At 37.6% G+C, this 19,738-nt stretch overlaps 1 protein-coding gene across 3 annotated transcripts in view; it reads right to left on the bottom strand.

Moving 5' to 3' along the window:
• Positions 1-19,738, bottom strand: part of LOC150083218 (uncharacterized) — a 637,655-nt gene that overhangs the window by 120,502 nt on the left and 497,415 nt on the right. For all 3 annotated transcript variants that reach the window (XM_090377919.1, XM_090377920.1, XM_090377921.1), the window contains exon 13: positions 4,352-4,646. In XM_090377919.1, the coding sequence (XP_090234045.1) occupies positions 4,352-4,646 (295 nt within the window). The remainder of the gene's footprint in view (positions 1-4,351; positions 4,647-19,738) is intronic.

Genomic DNA, 19,738 nt, shown 5'->3' with positions numbered 1-19,738 from the left:
GCTAACATTTTCCGTCTTATTTTCCTTTTGCAATTGAGTTGTTGGTTGTAAATTTCTGTATGCAGTGCCTTTATGCAATTAAATATATTAACCATACTGTACCAGTGAAATTCACATTCATGATGAACTATTTTACTCAAATATATTTAACAAGTCATGCAGATTTTAAATTTGACACCAGTGATTTAGTATAGCTTAAAGTTTCAGATCAGAGTACTTCTGATTTGAAATCCAGTCGCATTAATTTTCTCCTAACATTCTGACCAGTCTTGTTCTAATCAAAAAATAAATATGTAAATATAACCCTACTTACCACTTTCTAATTATCATTAAATAAATGAAATGTACCATGGTATGAGCTTATTTTCAGAAGTCATTACTCCATATATTAGTATCAGTGGCACACTGTTTCTGACAAACTGATCAACCGTAGACTGCGGTTGATCAGTTATCATCTTGAGTTTGTTGTGATACTGTGGTTTGCATGTGGGAACAGTTCAATGGCATTTATATTATTATTTTTTATTTATTTATTTATTTTTTTATGTAAACCCCAAACATGAGAGGTATTAGAACCTACAGTACTTAGTATCGTGCTTGGGTTGGAGGTTGAGAAGACGAAAGAAGATATTTGTTGACATTGGACTTGAACTTCTGTAGACTGTAATTTTCAGGAAATACGTATGAAGGAAGGTTATTCCAGAAAGCGGCAGTTGAATGAATAAATGAGGAAGATGAAATGTTGGTTCCGTGAGTTTGAAGTTGGACAGTAAATGGATGTTGGCTGGTGGCGGCATGTGTTCGGACTGTTTTGAAAGAGAGAACGGGAATTATAGAAGCTAATTCAGAAGAACAGTGCCCATGGAAGTATTTGTAGAAGAGGCATGCAGCAGAAAGAGTATGTCTATGAGACAGCGAGTGGAGAGACTCTGTTAGAGATGAATCATTAATTAACCTAACTGCCTTCTTCTGAATGGAATCAAGAAGCCTGAAAGAGGTTTTGGGGGCACCACCCCAGATGTGGGAACAATATTTCATGGCAGGGCAGATTTGTTATTTATACAGAGTGAGCAGCTGTTTGGAAGAAAAGTAACGCCGAGATCGAAAGTGAAAACCAAGTTTTTTAGATGCAGAGGAATCAAATATTTGTAATGTGCTTGTACCAAAAGAGATTAGAAGTCAAGGTAAATCCCAAAAGAGATATATCATTTTGCCTAGAAATCGGAGTGTCACTAAAGATAAGCATAGTAGCAGAAGAATCCTTTTTGCGAGATATAAGACAAGACTGAGTTTTAGAAGGGTTGAAATCAACTAAGTTGTCTTTGCCCCACTGGAGAATTACCTGAAGAGCGGCATTTAAGGAATTGTTAGCAGATTTTCAAGAAGTTGAAGCTGATTGAGCAGGGAAAGGTTTCTCAAAATGGAAAGTAGAATGCAATGTGCTATCATCGGCAAAACTACGGATAGAATTTCCAGTCAATGGAAGAAGGTCATTAATATACAAGAGGAAAAGAGTGGGGGAAAGAACTGAACCTTGGGGGACACCGGCATTAGTGGAGAAGTTAGAAGACAGAGAGCCATCTACCATCACCGAGCGATCAGAGAGAAAACTGGATAACCAATTACTAAAAACAGTTGGTAAACCATAAGATGGACGCTTGTTTATAAGACCTTTATGCCTTTATACCTTTATTGTGCCAATTTTCAATAAAGTTTAAACTCAACAAAACCCTTCTCAGAAAAAATCTCAAATGGTCTGGGATCTTTTATTGCATGCATAATTTAATACATGATTGTGTGAAAACTTATTTTTCAGGTCAACACTCTTACAAATAAAATTTTTTTAGTAATTGAAATATACAATTGGTAATTAAATTGTAAATTGTATTATAAATAACAGTTATACAGCAGTGGAAAATCTGAGGAAAGTATTGGAAGGGATAAAAGATGATCCCTGATGAAAAAAAATTAATAAAATGCTTTCTCACATTGTTTAGCTGATTGAAACAAAAAGGGAAAAGGGTTAGAAGAGGAGAGACAATGCACATTTTTTTGTGACAATGTTTTATAAAGTTCCAGTAAATTTGTGAAGTTAAGTGACTTTTACCATCTATTACTTGGAAGAAACTATGACTTAAAAACAGCCTACTGGAAAAACACAATGGAAGAGTGAGAGAAGGAAAGATGAAAGCTTAATTTGGTTCAAAAAAAAAATAAATAAAAAAAAATTGTTTGTTCATAAAATTTCGATAAATTCTATCCACTAGTGAAAATTAAACCCAAAAATTGAGATTCATTAATGAAATTTTATTATTTATGGAATGTTATATATGGATAACCAGATGTTGTCTGCTCAAAAAATAATTTGCTTAATACTAAATCTTAGTTTGGGAACAGCCTACCCAGCAATAAATCAAAGCCAACTAGCTCGAACCAGGGTGGCAGCCCATCAGCAGGTCAAGAAAAGGAAGGTCTCTCTGCCATAGTCTGAGTAGCTAGTGCATTGAAAAATTCTCATGTTGGAATTAGAAATTTTTTACTCTGAAGGACAACCCCCCATACCTGAAAATTATAGCTGGAATAAGGAGGTAACAATGACCTGATTTCAATAGGTATCTTATGTTGTAAATTCATTCTTATATGTATTAGAGCAGTGGTCCCCAAACTACTGAGATTTATGGATTCCTACATATACAGGGTGTCTCAAAAATATTGGTACAAACATTTAGGGGAGGTAGGTAACATCTAAAGGAATGTGAATCGCATAGGAACCCATAACCGGAAACGTCACCGTAAGTCGGTACACGGCGCTGTTCATCAGTTCGTGAGAGGGAAAATTTCTGTTTTACTCATTCAAGCAGTAGTCGCCGCATGAAGAGCATGCATCGATATATGAACTGTGAGCTGGCAGACATGCACCTAGTGTATGGATTAGCAGAGGGCCCACATGGTGTACGCCCCCATGTGGCACAACATTGCTTTGCAATAAATGTGTGGGCAGGTATGGTCGGTGACTGCTTAGTCGGCCCATACCTGTTACCATCCCACACGAACTCCGCTAAATATCGGATCTTTCTTGAACAAGTTGTACCAGGGTTACTTGACAATGTTCCAGCAAATGTGAGCTGCAACATTTGGTTTCAACATGACGGGGCGCCTGCCCATTATGGAAGGTGTGTTCGTGACCATTTGAACAGGTGTTTTGACCTTCGATGGATCGGCTGTGGTGGACCCATTGTTTGGCCCCCACGCTCACCTGATTTATCGAGCCTGAATTTCTTTCTGTGGGGGGCCCTCAAATCGCCTGTGGAGACGGAAATGGATCTCGTAGCGAGTCTTGTCTGCGCTGCTGATACTGTCAAAGAAACTCCAGGTGTGCTTGACTGTGTCTGTCAATTCATGCTGTGTCGGTGTCACGCATGCATCGCGTCTCATGGTGGAACCTTCGAGCATCTGTTGTAACATCATGAAATGCATTCATCTCATTCCATTGTTAATATTATGTCAAATAAATGTTTGCCACTAATTACTGTTTTGTTTCATTTCTGCTTCTTGTGCCTCTGCTACTACTTTCCCGTGACGTTTCCGGTTATGGGTTGCTATGCGATTCACATTCCTTTAGATGTTACCTACCTCACCTAAATGTTTATTTTTGAGACACCCTGTATATATAATAATAACTTTATTTATCATCAATTTGCTATACATAGAACGAATAATTTGAAATATGTATACAATTACATATACTAATCGTATCGAAAATAAGTAATGTTCTATAATGAAATTCATTGTGATTCTATCAGTATATGTTTGAGAAAATAAACACATATTACTCGATACATTTTAAATGCTTTGCAGCTCCTCTGGGACTGGTCTATGGACCCCCAACGTTTTCCAGTTTGGGAGATGTTGTATTACAGGATGTATCTTTATCAGACTATTTATTTATTTATTTTTGTGTGTGTGTGCGTGTGTGTGTGTGTGTGTGTGCGTGCGTGTGTGCCCTGTATATTTATACAACTTTCATCTGCAGAGAGAGGGAATCCAATACCTTTTAATATTTTCTTTAAAAAGTAACATATGTAAATCTTACACTGTGGCAAATATGAAAATAAAAGTTGCATTTACTCTATTAAGAACAACCAATTTGACAACAGTAGAAAATTATAATTTTTTTTTTTGAATGGTGGTTAAAAAAAAATACTATTTTTCCAAATAACGTAATTAACAACAGTACCAATTAAAAAGTTGCAAACCTCTACCCTATACATAGATAATGCATTAATATCTCAAGAACAAAATTTATTAATAACAGAACAGTTATACTTAAAAAATTAAAGTAAAACGTAACCTTTCCTGTCCAAAATCATTTGGAAGTGAACTGGCACAGAACTTCGATGTAGAAAAACTGCTCCCTAAAGTTGCTTTATGATGATGTGTATTATGGGGCTCTACTCCTGTAGTGTTAACTACCATTGTAGGAAAAGAGAAAAGTGACTGTAGAGAAGTGACTGGTGCAGCTATTGGAGCTATTAAGTTTAGACTGGTATGTGGGATATTATGTTGGCTACGAATAAATGCAGCCAAATTCGCCTTAACAGCTGCTGAATTAGTTGGTACCTGACAGCTGGACATATGTCTATGATCTATAAAAATAAATAATATAAAGTTATCTTATTTAATGTTGAGAAAACTGATTACATTAGGCAGCTGAATTGATTATAATTAAAGATAAATGTACACCACTTAAAAACTTTGCAAACTGATAAAGCCTCCCTCCCCTTTATTCCATATTTTTATATACAGTATTCCAAATAAAATGAACAAAAAGAAAAAAAAAAAAAAATTCTGGATTTCTTCCAATTAGGGGAAAAAAAAAAAAAAAAAAGAGTCTGGATTTCTTCCAATTGCACACCTGCCAGTAATCACAGTGAATTGATCTGGGATTTACTTAAAGATATAATTATTGTCAAAGGCAGGGGGAAAGGCCTTTTGCTTTCATAAAGGTGACTACAGTGGCCTCAAACAGTTTTTAAATTCTAAAAACTGTATGAGGAACCAACAAATGATGTTAACAACAGCAATTATAAATGGGAAGCATTTATGGATGTTACCCTGAATTGTAACATCCACAGAATGTGGCTTTTTATACAAAATAAGAAATACCATTCAAGACTTAGAACTAAATGGAAGTCAAATGAACTGATGAGACTTTTTGACAGAAAATAAAATGCATGAGATGCATATACATTATCATGTTAACACCGATGATTATAGTAGATAGAAACTATTTGTAATCAAGTCACGAGGGATGTTAGGCAGACTAAGACAGATCAAAAGAAGTCTCAGGCAAAGAATGCAAATAAAAACATCAAACGCTTCTTTACCTATAAAAAAAGTAAAAGTAAGGGAATAAATCACACTAGTTAGATATTAATGGTTTAACTACTGATTCTGCTCAGGTTGCTGACAGAACTGAATAGGCATTTTGCATATTCACATTTTGCTATATTCACAAATGAGGAATATTTTTGGGGATGGGGTTGTCAGAAGTTTATCAAATTCTAACAGGGAGCTGAATGATTTGGTGATAATTGAAAAGATAGTGGAAGAGAAATTGTTTGTTTAAGCAAAACATAAAAAACGTGCCTGGGGTGGATGAAATCTATCCAGTTATATGAAGGGAGGCAGCAAAGGAGGTAAGCAACCCACAGCCACAAGAGCATCTTTGTATTCAGAAGAGGTCTCTACGGACTGGAGAAGTGCAAATGTATCCCTAATTCACAAAGGGTGACATGAGTAATTACAGACACATTAGTTTGATTTCTGGAGTCACTGGTTAAAGCAATAATGCAGGACCATCTATACAGAATGCAGTTATACTGCAGTCATAGCATGGATTTGTTAAGGGGCATTCTTGTCTAACCAATCTGACTGGACTGGTCAATTGGGGGTTTTCTGGCGTTAAAAGACCTTGCCTTATGCCAAGACGTGCCAATTCACAAGTTGCCCATGAAACAGGACTGTTTATTTGAAGCCAGTTATATAACCGAACTTTCATTAAAGTTGGTTATATAATTGGATTTGTTTCAGATAGCTGAAAAATTCATCTAGCTTTGCATTGTTCCCTATTATATGTGTTAAGTGTCTGTGACTGTTCTAATTTGGGTGAAAACTCAAAAGCTACTCTTCAGATGCCGTTATAATGAGCTACATAACAAAAGTGATATCGAAGTGGATTATCTCATTTTAATAGAAATAGGCGGTTTCAATGCATATGACCAATCGGTGTCCTGGAGAGGACTGGATGAGAATTACATCTTATCACTGATAAAGCCTGAAATGTACTTAAAGCAGCTGTGTATACCCATGGTTCTCAACCGGATGTATGCATATCCCTTGGGGTACCTCAAGTAGCACACAGGTGTTGCATCCAAATTGCAGATTTTCATGTGCTTAGTTTTTATAAATTATATATATCAGCTAACTGTGAAATTTTACTGATTTTACCATGTATTTATTTATGATGCCCTAGAATTTATGATTTAAGAAGAGAAGAATAAAACCAAACTTCTGGCCTTTTCTAGTGCCGAAGTGAAGTTGTATGATTCCTCCATAAATCAAATGTCACTTCATGTATATTTCTGTGTAGTTTAGCCCTTAGCAGTTTTTGCTATCCTAAGTGCAGCTTCTAGTCCATGAAAGGATATCATGTGCTGTTGTTTACAAAAATTTACTTTGATAGTTCTACTATCAAAGTGTATCATATTGAGGTAAATTTCTCTTATTCTTCTACAAAAATTACTTTGTAACTAATTTAGTGCACTTGATGAATGGTAGCCATATCCCCTCCACAGGTAGCTGTTCCACTGAAATCCTCTTTTACTGTATTTTCGGCTGAGGAGAGAAACTGGGTGTTTACAGTAACTATTCACTGACAAGTCCTGTTGTTTAAAAAAATTACTATATGAATAAATCAAAGTGAATATACAGCTAATTTTTTGCTATTTTCCTACACTTAGAAATATAGATGTACAATAAATGCATCCCAGAAATGAATTATGCTGGAGAGATGGTGGTTTTTCTGGATTATTATTTTAAATTTATATTTCACGCCATCCAAGCAGATAAATTTTTACTAACTGAGAGAAAGAGAAAGTTAGATTTTATGGAGAGAACACCTCAATGACAGAACCAAGAGGCAAATGCAATCACAATCATTCACCAAGTCCATCTTTGAGCAAATCAGCTCCAGATGAGAACGAAAAAAAAAAAAAAAAAAACATTATCAAAATGAATATTTGAAATATGGCTTCTATCATTGTGGTGATTAGCAGAATCATATCCTTCTGTGCCTAATATGTGAACAGAAACTCAGCAATAACTGTATTAAACCCTCTCTTGATGAGACATTTTGAAAGAAATCATCAAGACTTGAACGGTAAGTAAATTTCTTAAAAGAAATATTACGTAACAATGACTTTGGTGGTGAAAGCTATATAGGTGAGTTAAAAAAAAAAAAAAAAAAATTATTAGAAGCCTGACTAGGCTTCTAATGTGAGCTATCGCATTACTTGACAAGGCGAGGTCCACACTACTGGTAAAAATTTGATAATGCTATGCATTATTGACCTGGGCAAGACAATATCTGGACCCAACAAATAAGCAAAAATAAGTATGGGCTTGGCACACCCAGGGTCCTGAACTGGATATCATCATTCTTCTCTTTCTTGGCGATTCCCTTCTACTTTTGACTCTCTCTCTCTCTCTCTCTCTCTCTCTCTCTCTCTCTCTCTCTCTCTCTCTCTCTCTCAGGGTAACTTGGGAATTTTTTTTTTTTCCCTGGTGAGGAATAAGCCTCAGGCTTCCTTGCACCATATGGCTATTAATAATAATAAAACAGGTGCCACACCCTAATGATGCTGCAAAAAGAGTTTTACTTTTCTCAGATGACATTCTCAATGAATATCATTCACAGATTTAAGTTGCTGCCTTATTTTACCTTACAACTCGATGAGAGCACTGATGTCAGTAGCCTAACTATTAGTATATGTACGATACCTGTATAATGGTGAGTTGTGTGAAGGCATTATCTGTGATTATTTGACCACTACAAGAGCTGATATTTTCAAAATATTGGCAGCTTTTTTTGTGTTCATGAATTCAACTGGAAATGTATTGACATCTGTACTGACAGTGCCAAAGCTATGTAGAGTCCCATCACTGATTATAAAGCTGAAGACACAAGATAACCTGCAGAGATTCAGTGACTTTATGTCTAGTGATTATAATTCACAAGGGGTTGTACCTTGCCAACATATTTAACAAACTGAATGCACCGAATCTGTCACTTAAAGATAAAAACATGACCCATTTCATGGCTAATGATAAAATCTCTGCATTCAAATATAAAAGTATTGTCTGGAGAAAGAAAGCTGAAGCAAGACAATATATACCTTCAATACTTTTACTTCACGTCTTATTAAAAAAATATCTCTGCAAAGTCAGATTTATAGAAAGCAATAACTGACTACATGTTGATCTCTCTCTCTTGAAGAATATTTCCAGTAATACAGACATTGAAAATTAGCCTTTCTTGAAAACTGAAACTCATCTGTCCTATCCACAAAAGAAGAACTGATTGATATATCTTGTGACAGATCATCCCAAGAAAAGTTTTTTACTGTTCCACTGTTTTTGTTCTGGGCTAGTTTGTTGGACACTTTCCCTAATATAGCAGACAAAGCAGCTTGAAAATTTTTACCATTTGTGGCAACTTATTTATGTGAATGTGGGTTTGACAAATATTTTTACACAAAATCAAAAAAAAAGAAACAGACTTGATGCTTCAGCAGACATTCACTGTCAATTATCATTCACTGTAAATTATCAGCTTTAGGGGCTTAGAGGGGAACAGGTATCCTGTGTGTTATCAGACACTCAGCCTAAAACACTGATGGATCCAATATCTCTCTATTACAGAAGATTTAGGAGAAGTCCGGTTGGCCTGCCTCCCTAAAATCCACTCATGCACACCTTCTCGATGGTAAGCCCTGTTATGTCACTTAGGTGGCAACGAACGTGTAGAGTGGTTCTCTTCAAGACGCCTGGTCAGCGTGAAGAGGAAAAGACCAAACTCTCCAGCATATGAGAGCACAATGATACAAATGGCCTTCAGTCCCCAGCAGCTTTCACTCTCCCTCTTACGGCAGTGAGAGGATCAGAGTGGAAGCAGAGGGTGCTAAGAATCTCTGGGTACGACCAGGCTGCCATGCACGGAAACTGAACTTGGCCTGTTATAACGTACGATCACTCATCGGTGAAGACAGGATATTAGAGCTGGCAAAGGAATTATAAAACGTTTGGCTGAAACAAGAAGAAGAAATGAATCACATAAGTTTATCAAGTGGAAATCTGCTGTACACCAATGGAAACAGTGAAAGGAGTGAAGGTGGAGTTGGGTTTCTGGTGCATAAAGATTTTAAAAACAACATTTTGGAATTCAAATGTACATCACCGAGGGTGTCAAGACTAATACTCAAGATTTCTAAGAGGTACAAGCTAAAGATTATAATGATTTATGCACCAACATCGAGCCATGATGATGATGAAGAGGTTGAAGAAATGTACACTGAAATTGAGTCTTCTAGATGAGCAGAAAACCCATTACACTATTATTATGGGGGACTTCAATGCTAAGGTTGGAAAAAGGCAAAACAGCGCAGAAAGAGGAACTATAGCAAATTTTGGAATTGGTGAAAGAAATAAAAGAGGTGAAAGACTTGTGGAATTTGCAGAATCTCAAGGACTGTCAGTAATGAACACTGAACACTTTTTTCAAGAAAAGGGTGAACAGAAATTGGACATGGAAGAGTCCAAATGGATTAACAACTAATGAAATCGACTTCATCCTCACTAACAGAAGATATATTGTGAATGATGTTACCGTCCTGAATAAGGTAAATGTTGGAAGTGATCACAGAATGGTAAGATGTACACTTGATATAGATGTAGGAAAGGAAAAAAACTGACTCGAGTAAATAATATAAAGGTCTTTGAGATAACAGAGGAGAAGAAAAAGCAGTATGTACTGGAACTTAAGAACAAGTTTGAGCTTCTGCAGGCTGCTCAGGACCAAGATATCGACGAGGAATATTACAACTTTCTGAAAGTGATAAAGCCCAAGAAACCTATAGGGAAACAGAAATCCAAAGAAGAAAAAATTAGTCAAGAAACACTTGTCATGATGAACCGAAGAGCAAGAAAAATGAAGAGCAAGAAAAACACTGACAGGGCGAAAATTGAGTATACTGAGTTATGCAAAGCCATTAGAAAGAGACTCAGAGAGGACATAAGAAGATTTAACACAAGAAAAGTAGAACAAGCATTAAGGGAAAAACAAAGGATTTAAATCAGCAGCCATGAGCAGTAATACAGAAAGACAAATGATACTGAAACTGAAGAATAGCGATGGCTGAAGAACAGCAGAGAAGGCATAATTCAAATAGCAGAAGACTACTATAGAGAATTATACAAGGAGCGAGGGAATGATACCAGCAATGAGGAAGATGGATTGCAAAGTAGCAACACATATGACATACCCGATATTCTTCCTGATGAGGTAGAACATGCATTGAAGAAAATGAAGAACCGGAAAGCCCCGGGGGAAGATGTAGTTACTGTAGAGTTGTTAAAATTGGGAGGAAGAGACATAACACAAAAACTGGCAAGGCTCTTCACAAAGTGCATTAGAAAAGGTGTGACGCCTAAGCAGTGGAATAATGCAATCATAGTTTTGCTGCATAATAAAGGAGATAAATCAGAAATTGGAAATTATAGACCAATTAGCTTGTTATCCCACATCTACAAGTTGTTCACAAGGGTCATTACTAACAGATTAGAAAGAATACTTGATGAGAATCAACCGAAAGAGCAAGCTGGCTTTAGGACAGGATTCTCAACTATGGATCACCTTCACGTAATATCACAGCTAATGGAGAAAGCAAATGAATATAAAACACCATTATGCCTGGCATTTGTGGATTATGAAAAGGCAATTGACTCCATACAGCATAAGGCAATGTTTCGGGCACTGGAAAGACAAGGCATAGATACCCCATATATTATGATTTTGAAGAAAATATTTGAGAGTGCTACCTCCTTTATTAGACTAGACAAAGACAGTAGCAAATTTAAAATTGAGAAAGGAGTTCGACAAGGAGACACAATATCTCCGAAGCTGTTTATTGCTGCCCTTGAGGAAGCTTTCAGAAGATTAGACTGGTCACAGAAAGGAGTCAATGTGAACGGAGAGTACCTAAACCATTTACGATTTGCAGATGACATTGTGGTCATAAGCCACGATCCCAAAGAATTAGAGGAAAATCTTAATCAGTTATGCACAGTTAGTAAGGATTTTGGACTAAAGATGAATATGGCTAAAACAAAAGTAATGATGAACAAGTATGCCACGGAAAGGAAAATAATGATTGAAGGAGCAGTAATTGAAAAGGTGGAGTCATATACTTATCTGGGACAAGTTATTAGCTGTAATAATGATAAATGGCTGGAAGTCAAGAGAAGAATAAATTTTGGATGGATAGCATTCAGGAAATATAGTCACATACTGAAGAGCAATATCCCAGTTTGTCTGAAACGTAAAGTAATGAATCAATGTATACTCCCCACCATGACTTATGGAAGTGAAACTTGGGCACTCACCAAAAAAATGGAAGAGAAGCTGAGAACTACACAGCGAAGAATGGAATGAATTATATTGGGACTCAGACTGTTAGATAAGAAGAGAAACACATGGATTAGGCAGCAAACCCAAGTAAAGGACATTCTTATCAAAACTAAAGAACTAAAATGGTCTTGGGCAGGACACATAGCTCGAAGACATGATGACAGATGGACTAAGAAAACAGAATGGTACCCAAGAGGAGCTAGAAGAAAACCTGGAAGACAAAGGCGGAGATGGATAGATGAAATTCATGAGTTTTTGGGTAGTAAATGGATGGCCAGTGTTCAAAACAGAAGGAACTGGAAAGTTGCTGGAGTGGCCTTCATCCTGTAGTGAATTGAAATGGCTGATGATGATGAATGATCAGCTTTGACACAAATATTCAGCAAATTTGCTGAAAATCTGTCATAGCAGGTCTCTAATTAGATTCAATGAGTAAGCTATTTTTTTAATTTGGAGTCTTAAAAATAGTTACTTATTTTAGTTTAAAATTTTAATAGTGATTATTTTCTAGTTCCACTATAATACAGTACACTCATGTAAAAACCTGAAACCATGCTAAGAAACATGCTATGCCTACAATGATCTTATTGGGTACCTGAGGCCCCTGCCGAATTTTCAGGGTGTACCTTGTACAAAAAAGGCTGAGAACCACTGTGATACCATACACCTTTGGTAATATTAGTTTTAATGTGGTATATAAGGCTATAGCTCTATAGCATAGGCCTCTGTGGTATATATACTGCACTCAGAGTCCATACTGTCTGGGAAGACTGGACTGGATCAAACAGATGATGATTTCAGGCCATCAGTGATGATAAATAGCAAATCAGAGTAAGCAGATCGCTGTGCAGCACAGTTGGAGGTAGCCCGATAGTGAAGCACTGACCTTCCCCCATTATTAATGGAGATGTTGCATGCTGGAAAGAGGGCATGCCAGGTTTGAAAGGTTGCCTTGGTGATTGAGCAACATTATTTACCGTGGTGTTAAACTATCTGAACAGCTCTTGGACATGAATACCAAAGGAAAGTTGGAAGTCTGATGGGTGTTATAGAGATTTTCCCATTGTAGCTCAAGACAGGATGTTCACATAGGGCAGTCTGGCAGGGATTTCAGTTTAAAAGTATATTTTAGTGACAATTGCTTTCACTGATGTGAAAGAGATGGTTCAGTTGCTTCCAACATATAAACTCTGGACAAAGGATGTTCAAATTGCTTCAGTTGTAATGCAGATGACTGGATGATGAGCTAGGTCTAGCCTTCAAAGTACGCCGTTTCTAGCAGATGTATACACACTTGGGACCCATAATCAAATTTAGATCAGAAAAATGCATGACAGAGGTGGAGTCAAGTGCAGGAGGTTTGCACCCGAATTATTTGATGAGATGGCATGTAGCTGGTGCAGTCCTCTTGCGCGCTTTATCTGCATTTGATGATATATATGGTGGAAATGACAGCTTATTAACAATGCAAGCCCAAAGGATTTTGTCTTGGGTGTTACTAGAATGATGTTTTGTCCAAGCTTTAGTTCTGGCTCAGTGTGAAGGTTTCATTTGTGATAAAGTGTACACAGACGATCTTCTGAGATGAGAAGTTGAAACCATTATCTGTTGCCCAGGAAGTGAGACAGTAATGGCTTGTTGTAATTGCCTTTTGATGAATGTCATATTATGTGACTGAGAGAGGACACTGAAATCATCAACAAATAGGGCAGTTTTCACTGACCGAGATTGTTCGGTAATAGACCTAACACTAATAGCAAAAAGCCTAACTTTACAAATGACTCTTGGGTAATTCCCTACTCTTGGCAAAAAGGTCGAGACAGAACGAACCACGTGCAAAATTGGAATGATTGAAAAATTTTTATTAAAAAAAGTTAGATAACCCCTAAGGCCAAGATTATAGACATCTTTTAAAATCCAAATATCCAAGCTCTGTCATGAGCTTTTTCCATATCAAAGAAAATCGACACCAGGTGCTCATGTCTGAGGAAAGCATCTCGAACTGACGTTTCAAGTCTTATTAAATGGTTGAGTGATGACCAGGAAGCCAGATTGTATTCTGAAAGAAGAGTTCATTTGCTTCTAAATACCACACTAGGCAGGCACTGATCATCCTTCCCAAGATCTTGCACAACTTGGCAGAGCAATTGGGTTGTAATTTTTTGGAATTTTTGGTATTGGTATTGGTATTTTTGGGCACAAGGGCAACTAGGGCCAAAATGTGCCTGTTCCTATAACATGTTTTTATATAAAATTTCATTCCAGTTTTTAATCATAGAAAATCATATATTTGTATCTGCTTAAGAAAAGTAAATAGTTCATTTAAATTCGCATTGTTTCCAATAATATGAGCAAGTGATAGAGGTTCTTTCAGTTGTGAGAGTGAAAGAAAACTATTCCTTCGGAAGTAGGAATACTGCTTACAATCTAAGAGTATATGCTTCACGGTAAGTGGTAAAGCACAATGAGTGCATTGAGGTGGGACATCCTGCTTGAGTAGATATACATGGGTTGGATGCGTATGCCCTATGCGTAATCTTGCTAGCACAACCTCTTCTTGTCTGTTTTTCCTTAAGCTAGATTTCCATAGTGCTGGTTCCTCTTTGATTTCGAGCAATTTGTTGTTCGTTTGTGACCTCCAGATTTCAGACCAGTGGATTGTATAGATTTTTTTAATGCACTTCAAATAATCTATGTATGGTACTTGGTAATGTGATGATATTGCACTGATTGGTTGTTTGGCTGCATGATCTGCTCTCTCGTTACCTGTGATACCAGAGTGCCCTGGAATCCAGCAAAATAACACTGTATGATTCTTACTTCGTAGGTGGTTTAAGCAGGAAAGAATTTGTTTTATGATGGGATGCGATATTGAAAGATTATTGTCCAATGCAGACACTGCACTCCTGGAATCTGTGTATATTATACTGCTAGTATTGTAGGAAGTGTTTATATTTTCTAGGGCTAATTTTATTGCATATAATTCTGCAGTGTAACTGCTACACTCAACTGGTAGTGATATAGAAAGTGTAAAAGAGGGAAAGACAGGTGCAGCACCAACAGAAGAGTCTGTTTTCGAACCATCTGTATATATTATACAGCATTGAGCATTATTGAGGGCATGTCCTTTATGGAGCTGTTTAATACTTTCATCTGGCAGGGATTTCTTTCCCCATTGCTGAAAATAGTTATCACAGTGAGGGAGAGTTACAGACCAGGGTGGATCAGGTACATCATTCTCTTGAAGTATATTGTCAAAGTTTATGTCCCAGGCATGTATCAATTCTTTTAATCGAATACCAGTAGGTCTATTTTCTGTAACTTTGCTGTTGTAGAACGTGATCCAATCAGGGTTGAGAAGCAATGGTTGAACAGGATGGGCTGGAAGGCTTTGAATTTTGGCTCCATAATTAAGGAGTAGCATTTTCCTTCTAAGGTGAAGTGGAGGTTCGAACGCCTCTACATACAGACTCTGGACAGGGGATGTTCTAAAGGCTCCTAGCGAAGTACGAAGGGCACTATGTTGGATGGTGTTCAGTCTGATTAGTGCACTTTTCCTAGCAGAGTCATAGACAACAGCTCCATAATCTAATCGTGACCTGATAAGAGCACGATACAGATGTAGCAGAGAGTATCTGTCGGCACCCCATTTCATGGCAGAAATGGACCGAAGAATATTTAATTTCTTTAAACATACAGTTCGGAGATATGTTATGTGAGAAACAAAGTTAAGTTTGGTGTCCAACATTAAACCTAGGAAACGAAGGTTACTGGTGAGTGGTATCAGGTGGTTCTTTAGCCAAAGCTCCGGTTCCGGATGCAGCTTGCAGGATGTTGCAGCGAATTGCAACAGTTTTTTGTTCTGACATACGATATCCATTCTTCTGTGTCCATGTTTCTAGCTTATTTATGGAGAGTTGCAGCTGTCTTTCAATGGTATGAATATTTTTTGAACTGCAAGATAGAGTGAGATCATCGGCGTACATGTATAATTCGACAGTATTGGGAATGTTGTGGGTTATAGAGTTCAGCCTGAGTGAAAAAAGAGTAGCGCTAAGTATTGACCCTTGTGGTACACCTTCTTCCTGGGTATAAATACGAGAAAGTACTGTTTGATAACGAACCTGAAATGTTCTGTTTTGGAGAAAGTTTTGAATAAATTTCGGTAAATGTCCCCACAATCCTAGGGAATAAAGAACTCGCAATATGCCATACCTCCAGGTTGTGTCAAAAGCCTTTTCAATGTCCAAACTTACCATTACAAGGTGTTCGTTTTTCACATAAGCATTACGAATGTTAGTCTCTGCTTTCACCATGAGATCTAAAGTGGACCTGTTTTGTCGGAATCCAAATTGATTGTTGTTTAGCAGCTTTTCAGTTTCAAGAACCCAGGTAAGTCGCCTGTGTATCATCTTTTCTAGAGTTTTACCTAGACAACTGGTGAGGGAGATTGGTCGATAATTTTGTGTGAGTGATTGATCTTTTCCTGGTTTGGGAAAGGCTAGAATAACGGAGTGATGCCAGGTAGAGGGATATACACCTTCAAGAAAGATCCGATTAAAGAATGTTATTAGCAAATTCAGAGCTATATTGTTTAGATGTTTCATCATTACATAATAGATTCCATCAGCTCCGGCAGCGCTATTTGGCGATCTGTTTAATGCTGTTTGGAGTTCAAAAAGACAAAAAGGTTGATTATAGGCTAGAGACTGGGTGGTTTGGAAATTTATCTTATATTTTTCTGCTATGGCTTTAGTTTGTAGGAAGGATGTATCATAAGCTGTAGTGGCGGAAGTTTCGGAGAAAGTCTCTGCGAGCGCGTTGGCTATTTCTTGTGGTGAAGATATTTCTTGACCATTCTTGGTTAAAATTGGAGCAGGAACCGGTAAAAATTTGCCATTTAGTTGTCGAATTTTTTTCCAAATAATTTTACTGCTAGTGTCTTTTGTGATAGAAGATGCAAACTGTATCCATGATTCTTTTTTGGCTTGTCTTCTAATTTGCCGTGCTTTTGCCTTAAGCCTTTTAAACTGAATGAGGTTGTCAGTGGTTGGAAACTTACGGAACAGATTCCAGGCTTTATTTTTTTCTTTTTTCGCTATGGTACCATTCATCATTCCACCAGTGTTTCAGGTTTCTATGTTTGAACGCAGAACACATTGGTATTGCTTTGGATGCTGCTGCTATTATTTGTTTGGTAATGTGTTCGGTGACATCATCTATGGACCCTAGTTGTATCAATTGGCTATCAAAGGAGATGGAGACAGAAAACTTTTCCCAATCCGCTTTAGAAAATTTCCATAACACCCGATGATCAGGGCAAGGTGTGTGCGTTGTTTGAATTCTGCATATTATTGGAAAATGATCACTGTTGTGCAGATCATTTAAAACCGTCCAATCTATAATAGGAAATAACTCAGGGGAACAAATAGATAAGTCAATTGCCGACATACATCCCATGGAGAGATGAGTGTAAGTGTTTTGACCAGCGTTCAGCAAAGTTAGGTTCAGTTGGTCTATGAGCTTTTCTAGCAAGTGCCCTCTATTATCCATGTGAGCAGATCCCCATAGCGGATGATGTGCATTTAGGTCACCAAGAAGACAAAAAGGAGATGGTATTTGTTTTATAAGATCTTCTAATTCTTTCAACGTGTAAATATTGTTAGATGGAAGGTACAATGAGATGAGAGTTATTGTTTTTCCCATCGCTACACGAACTGCAACGGCTTCTAAGTGGGTCTGAAGAGGAATGTGTCTTGCTGGGAATTTACAATTCACTAAAATTGCTACTCCACCATGTGCATGGCTTGAACAAGTTCTATCTTTTCTATAGGCTGTAAAATGTTTAATCGAATAAGTTACCTGTGGATTTAAGTAAGTCTCTTGCAAACAAATGGCTACCGGATTATATTGCGAGATCAAATCATATATATCATCAGTATTACTGCGTAAACCTCTGCAATTCCATTGTACGATGTACATCATTATTTGGTTTTAGAGAGGGAAGATGATTCTGTCTGTTTCTTGTAAGATGGAGCAGTTTGCTTTTGACGATCATGTTTTATCTTATCCTTTCTTGGGAAAAAAGGGCGTCCATATTCTGTACTCCCTTCTACATCATCGGTACCAGTAGATGAACATCCAGTCTCCATGTCATCTTCTGCATGAAGATCAAGGACTGTTTCTTCTTGTGCATTTACAGCTTCGCTATCCATGCTGCTTGAATTTGCTTGTTGCAATTCAGTGGCGCGTTGCCTTTGTGGTTTCCTTTGTAACTTATCGATTGACGTAATTTTAGATGGAACTGAGAGTGGAGTATTGTTTATTTTGTCGATTGAAACAGGTTTGTTAGCGGGCTGATTTGTCAAAAGTACAGATCGTGCCCATTCTGCAATGGATGTGTTAGGGGGGATTGACACTTCTGTTTGAACAGCAACAGCTTGGCAGTTTTGGGTAGCAGTGGCATAGCTGCATTTTGGCATTGTTACCTTGACTTGTCTTCTTGCTTCTTGATATGATACTTTGTTTTCAATCTTAAACTTCTGTATCTTTTTTTCCATTTTCCACAAATCATATGATTTTGAATAAGCTGGGTGATCATTCTTACAGTTTGGGCACTCTGGAGATTTTGCAGTACAATCTGTTTGAGAATGATTTTTCGAACCACAATTAGGGCATGTAATTTCTCCTCTGCATGTTGTTTGAGAATGACCGAATTTTTGGCATTTGAAACACCTTAAGGGATTTGGAATGTATGCCCGGACTCGGCAGTGGAGGTAGCCTGCTTTCACTGAGTTTGGTAAATTTGGTGTACTGAAGGTCAATATGATATTTCGTGTTGGAACTAGTTTATCGTCCTTCCTGATCATGATTCGCCTTACTTGTGTTACTTTTTGTTCTTGTAATTCTGTGACTATTTCCTCTTCGGTGACGTTTAGTAAATCCCACTCACTTATAACTCCTTTGGAGGAGTTCAGTGTATTATGCGGGGTGACTTTAATTGGAATTCCGCTTATAGTTGAAAGTTTCAATAACAGTTCAGAGTGTCTTGCCTGCGTGGTTTCAATTAATAGATCTCCTGACTGGAGTCTTTTTACCATTTTTGGTGTTCCTGCTGAGTTTTCAAGACATCTTTGAATGACAAAGGGAGACAATTTACTTACTGGTTGATTCGATAGTGAATGCATTATCAGAAAATGCTGGTGGTTCTGGTTTGCTAGAATCTGTTCTCATTCTTTTTGAGAGACTTGGATCATGTTCCCTTCTACGGGTGTCAATATGTTGAGAGCCTGTTGGCTCTAGTGGTGGATATTCATCGCAATCCATTGTTGCTCCTTTTCGCCCCGGGAGAGGAGCTTCCTTCTCCCAGGTTACCGACCCCGCCACGTGGAGGCAGGAGCGGTGCCAACTAGTGGCCAAGCGATCAGAAGAATAGGAGAGCAGTACGTTGCTAGCGATAGCAGTAATGTTGCAAGCGGGGTTAGCAGTAACGTTGCTAGCGTTGAAGCAGTGACGTTGCTCAGCGAGGGAAGCAGTAATGTTGCGAGCGGTCAGCAGTGACGTTGCGAGCGGTGGAGGGTTTATGAAAGCACTAGTACTCACTCTAGGAAAAACGCTAGAAAACGCACTATAAAGATCGCTTGGCACTCGGGGCCGGAATTTTTGGATAATTTCTTGGCTTGGGGAAGGCAAGACAATTGCCTTATTTCAGGACTCTAGAAATGGATCATCAAAATAGATTCGTTGGACAGACAGAGCAGCTGATCCACAGATTCAGAAGAAAGATATTTAATCATCTCATAATGGATGTCATCTGTCCTGATGGCACTAACTTGGGACAGAGATGGTGCTTCTTTAATTTCCTATTTGTTGATTGGCTGGTTGTAGGCCTCACAGTTTAGCATTAGCATTAGAAAAGGCATATGATGCAAGAAAGCAAGCTTATACAGCATCAACCAAAAAAAAAAAAAAAAAAACCCCTTCTCATTTCAC

This window comes from Mastigoproctus giganteus, chromosome 7 (assembly GCF_048544385.1).
Source record: "Mastigoproctus giganteus isolate SK-2022 chromosome 7, ASM4854438v1, whole genome shotgun sequence".
NCBI classification, from domain to species: domain Eukaryota; kingdom Metazoa; phylum Arthropoda; class Arachnida; order Uropygi; family Thelyphonidae; genus Mastigoproctus; species Mastigoproctus giganteus.
The sequence above is the reverse complement of the archived record's forward strand: the minus strand, read 5'-3'. Positions and strand labels throughout refer to the sequence as shown.